General features: G+C 52.4%; 1 protein-coding gene across 1 annotated transcript in view; it reads right to left on the bottom strand.

The window, feature by feature from the left end:
- Positions 1-16: 16 nt before the first annotated feature.
- Positions 17-5,000, bottom strand: part of LOC308175347 (centrosomal protein of 170 kDa-like) — a gene marked incomplete at both ends in the record, with an annotated part of 21,462 nt that continues 16,478 nt past the window's right edge. The window contains one exon of the mRNA XM_080551026.1: positions 17-496. Within this exon, the coding sequence (XP_080407152.1) occupies positions 17-496 (480 nt within the window). The remainder of the gene's footprint in view (positions 497-5,000) is intronic.

Here is a 5,000-nt window from a genome sequence, read left to right on the forward strand (position 1 = left end):
ATGAGGGGCCTCTCACCTTTCAGCCTCTTCAGGTGCACGGGGACGTCACTCTGGATGCTCTTGTTGTCCTCCTCCGTGGACTCCGTGCGTCGCGCCGTGGGCGGGTCGTTCTGGGCCAGCCAATCGGCCACCTTGCTCTCCGACGCCATCATGGCGGCCTGTAGGGTGCTGAGCTCCGCGCCGCCGCCTAGGGAGCCCCCGCCCCCCCCCGCCTTCTTGGGGGGTCGGGGCCGGGCGGCGGCCACGTGGTCCTTGATGGTCACCTTGCCCGGCGACGTGGTGTCGAACTCGATGGTGAAGGAGGTGCTGGCGTTGGCGGAGGCGTTAGCGGAATTAGCGCTAGCGTTAGCGACTCCCTCCGTGTCCTTGGTGGGGACCTCGTGGATGCGGTCCTCGGCCATCTGGGACTCCTTGGTGGGGATCTCAAAGTAGCGCGGCTCCAGACCTCCGCCCTCCTCCCTGGGGGGCCGCTCGCTCCTCCGCGCCTCTCGGCTGTCTGTGTGGGGGAGGGGGGAGGACAACAGTTGGAGTTAGTGGCTGTGGTCCGATACTTGAATATACCCTTCCTTGCTTCCTTCCTTCCTTCCTTCCTTCCTGAAGGTGCCAGTCATCCTACCCCCACACACATACTACCTCCCTCTACCCCCTCTACACACACAGACACACACACACACACACTACCTCCCTCTACACACACACACACACACACACACACCCACACACACACACACACAGACACACACCCCACCAGCCCCCCATTCCGCCCCAGTGGCTGTTGTGCGTCTGCAGAGCTGAAGCCTAATCTGTTACTGCTGTCTAGAGCAGGTTAACACACACACCACACACACACACACACACACACACATATGTGACACAGTCTGATGAAAAGGTCTGGATGTCGGCAATTCTGTTGAGAAGGGAAGAGCCCCCTCGATATAACAAACAACAGATTTAGGATCACTAAATACTTAATAATAAATACTTATGATTTGTGAATTGGATTCACTGTCTCGTCTGCCGTAGGCTACTGGGTAAGTGATACACGGCTTGTAAACAAACTTTTCAGGACATGATCAAAAGCAAGGCCTGTGATCATCTAATTATGTAGTCATGTGTTTTCATGTTGATCAGCGTGTTGTGTAGCACCGAAGTTCCTTTTTAGCTGCTAGCTATCGGCAGCTGTTTTGTGTGTTTTGATTCAGAGCGAGTTCCTCCGCTATTTGTTTTGAGGTGTACCAACATTCAAATACGCATATCTTCTTCAACTGTTTTCACTAAACTGATTTCAAAGTATGACACATCATTTGGAAGCTTACGATTTGCACTTTCATAATCTTAAATGAGGACTATGAGGACTTTTAATCAGACCCTGCCACCTACACACACACACACACAGACACACACAGACACACACACACACACACACACACACACACACACAGACACAGATACAGACACAGACACACACACACACACATACACACACACACACACACACACACACACACACACACACACACACACAGGTCCAGCTGTGCATTAACCCCAATACACACAAAGACAGGATAAGCCAGGACTCACCACAAGGCCTCCATTTCACTACTTCTAGAAGGTCTTTATGTTTCACCACATCACAACAAGGTGGATTATTACCACCGAGGCAGCACTGCATATAACACAGTAACACACAACACGCTACACAGAACACGCTACACACAGTACAACACAGGACAGGGAACACAGAACTTCCTGTTTTTAATAGATACAGGAATAGTTCCTCTATAAAAAAAAAGTCCCAGTGATGTCACTATGAGTCATATGACTGCTGAGATCACCCTGGTCAAAGGTGCTGAACTATAGACCAACCTGGCAACTATCACAGTCTCTATAGACCAACCTGGCAACTTCATACAGACTTAACAACCTGCGTAGTGTAGAATGAATGCATTTCCTCATAACAACCTGCAACCTTCAACCCTAAACCTTCACTAACCAGACCTCAACCCCAAACCTTCACTAACCAGACCTCAACCCTAAACCTTCACTAACCAGACCTCAACCCTAAACCTTCACTAACCAGAGACCTCAACCCTAAACCTTCACTAACCAGAGACCTCAACCACAACTCCGTCCTGCATGGACACCTCCCCCCAGTCTGACTGAGGTACCCTCCCAGACCACAGACAGCTGCAGACAGACAGACAGACAGACAGACAGACAGACAGACAGACAGTTTTCTCCTCAAAACTATAAAATATTTGGTTCAGATTCCCAGTAAACAGTAAAATGGTGGTCCTTAAACAGAGCAGCTAGCTGCTAGCTAAGACTAGCAGAGAGGTAGAGAAGGAGATAGAGGAGAGAGGGAGAGGGAGGTAGAGAGAGAGAGAGGTAGAGAGGGAGGTAGAGAGAGAGAGAGGGAGGTAGAGAGAGAGGGAGGTAGAGAGGTAGAGAGAGAGGGAGGTAGAGAGAGAGAGAGGGAGGTAGAGAGAGAGGGAGGTAGAGAGAGAGAGAGAGAGGGAGGTAGAGAGAGGGGGGGGTAGAGAGAGAGGGGGAGAGGGAGGTAGAGAGAGAGGGAGGTAGAGAGGGAGGTAAAGAGAGAGGTAGAGAGATAGGGAGGTAGAGAGATAGGGAGGTAGAGAGAGGGAGAGGGAGGTAGAGAGAGAGGGAGGTAGAGAGGGAGGTAGAGAGAGAGGGAGGTAGAGAGAGAGGTAAAGAGGGAGGTAGAGAGATAGGGAGGTAGAGAGGGAGGTAGAGAGAGAGAGAGGTAGAGAGAGAGGGAGGTAGAGAGAGGGAGAGGGAGGCAGAGAGGGAGGTAGAGAGGAGGTAGAGAGAGAGGGAGGTAGAGAGATAGGGAGGTAAAGAGAGAGGGAGGTAGAGAGAGAGGTAGAGAGAGAGGGAGGTAGAGAGGGAGGTAAAGAGAGAGGTAGAGAGATAGGGAGGTAGAGAGGGAGGTAGAGAGAGAGGGAGAGGAGAGAGAGAGGGAGTAGAGAGGGAGGTAGAGAGGGAGAGAGATGGAGAGGGAGGTAGAGAGGGAGGTAGAGAGAGAGAGAGGGAGGTAAGAGAGAGGTAGAGAGGGAGGTAGAGAGGGAGGTAGAGAGGTAGAGAGAGAGAGGGAGAGGGAGGTAGAGAGAGAGAGGGGGAGAGGGAGGTAAAGAGAGAGGGAGGTAGAGAGGGAGGTAAAGAGAGAGGTAGAGAGATAGGGAGGTAAAGAGAGAGAGGTAGAGAGGGAGGTGAGAGAGGGAGAGGGAGGTAGAGAGCGAGGGAGGTAGAGAGGGAGGTAAAGAGAGAGGTAGAGAGGGAGGTAGAGAGAGAGGGGGAGAGATAGGGAGGGTAGAGAGAGAGGAGAAGAGAGGAGTAGAGAGAGAGAGGTAGAGAGGGAGGTAGAGAGAGAGAGTAGAGAGGGAAGTAGAGAGAGAGGTAGAGAGGGAGGTTGAGAGAGAGGGAGAGGGAGGTAGAGAGAGAGGGGGAGAGGGAGGTAGAGAGAGAGGGGGAGAGGGAGGTAGAGAGAGAGGGGAGAGGGAGGTAGAGAGAGGTAGAGAGGGAGGTAGAGAGAGAGGTAGAGAGGGAGGTAGAGAGATAGGTAGAGAGAGAGAGAGAGGGAGAGGGAGGTAGAGAGAGAGAGGGAGGTAGAGAGAGAGGGAGGAAGAGAGAGAGAGAGAGGGAGGAAGAGAGCGAGGGAGGTAGAGAGAGAGGGGGAGAGGGAGGTAGAGAGAGAGGGGGAGGGAGGTAGAGAGAGAGGGGAGAGGGAGGTAGAGAGAGAGGGGGGAGAGGGAGGTAGAGAGAGAGGGAGGTAGAGAGAGAGGGGGAGAAGGGAGGAGAGAGAGAGGGGGAGAGGGAGGTAGAGAGGTAGAGACAGCAGGATACATACTGCAGGCTGCAGAGCTAACAGTCCCAGTGCTGCCTGGGGGGCGAGAGAGAGAGCTGGGAGCTGTGTGCTGCAGCGCTCTATGTGGGAGTGTGTGTGTGTGTGTGTGTGTGTGTGTGTGTGAGAGAGAGAGAGCTGGTGCAATGGCGTAACTCAATAGCCCCTTCAGTGACAATACCCAGGGGGTGTGGGGGGAGGAGGCGGGGGTAAGGGGGGGGTCAGCTACAACAGGCCTATTGACCACACCAGCCCCTCCCTTCTGCCTTTCTCTCTCACTTCCCCTCCTCTACCTCCGCTGTCAGCCTCGCACTGCTACTAGGGAAGTCTGTGTCTGTGTGTGTGTGTGTGTGTGTGTGTGTGTGTGTGTGTGTGTGTGTGTGCGAGTGTGTGTGTGTGTGCCCTCTCCTCTCCACTAAAACAGCTTTTGATGTTTCAGAGACTAACACTGACTCTATCTCTCCTCTCCTCTTTCTCTCCTCTCCTCTATCTCTCTTCTCTCTCTTCTCTACAGAGAAATTAAGGGGTCCCCAGACTAGATTAACCAACAGGCAGAGACAGAGGGATGGAGGGAGGGAGGGATGGATGGATGGAGGGAAGGAGGGAGAGGAGGAGAGGACAGGGAGTCTTGTTGTGAACAGAGAGACAGAGAGAGGGCTGTTCTCTAACTTCTCTGAAGTGGTCCGTCTGTCTGTCTGTCTGTCTGTCTGTGTGTTTCTGTTTGTTTCCTGAGTTTCCCCAGGTGATTGCCCCCGCCCCCTCTTCCTATCGCCATAGTGACGACCTGAGTGAGCACACCTGTACTCTCTCTCTCATCAGGTGTGGAGGATAAAAGGCTGTGTGTGTTGATTGCTAGTTAGCTTAAGCTACCTGCTACAGTGGTGTTCCAGTGTGTGTTACTAGTGTCCGTAGTGCGTATGGTGTCAGCTTAACTCCCTCTTTGGTCAGAGTGTGTCTGGTAATGTTGTGTTTTTGTCATTACTTTAAGTTACCTATTACATTATTAATATATGTCTGTCTGTCTGTCTCGCGCGCGTGTGTGGGTGTGTGGTTTCCAATCACAAAGCTAATCTCTAAGCCCTTACCTAAAGGCAGGCTAGGAAGCACACAGCTCTAGTCCTCCTCTAACTCTCTCTCT

The sequence above is a fragment of the Nansenia antarctica genome (assembly GCF_963989245.1).
Source record: "Nansenia antarctica genome assembly, contig: SCAFFOLD_267, whole genome shotgun sequence".
Taxonomy (NCBI): Eukaryota; Metazoa; Chordata; class Actinopteri; order Argentiniformes; family Microstomatidae; genus Nansenia; species Nansenia antarctica.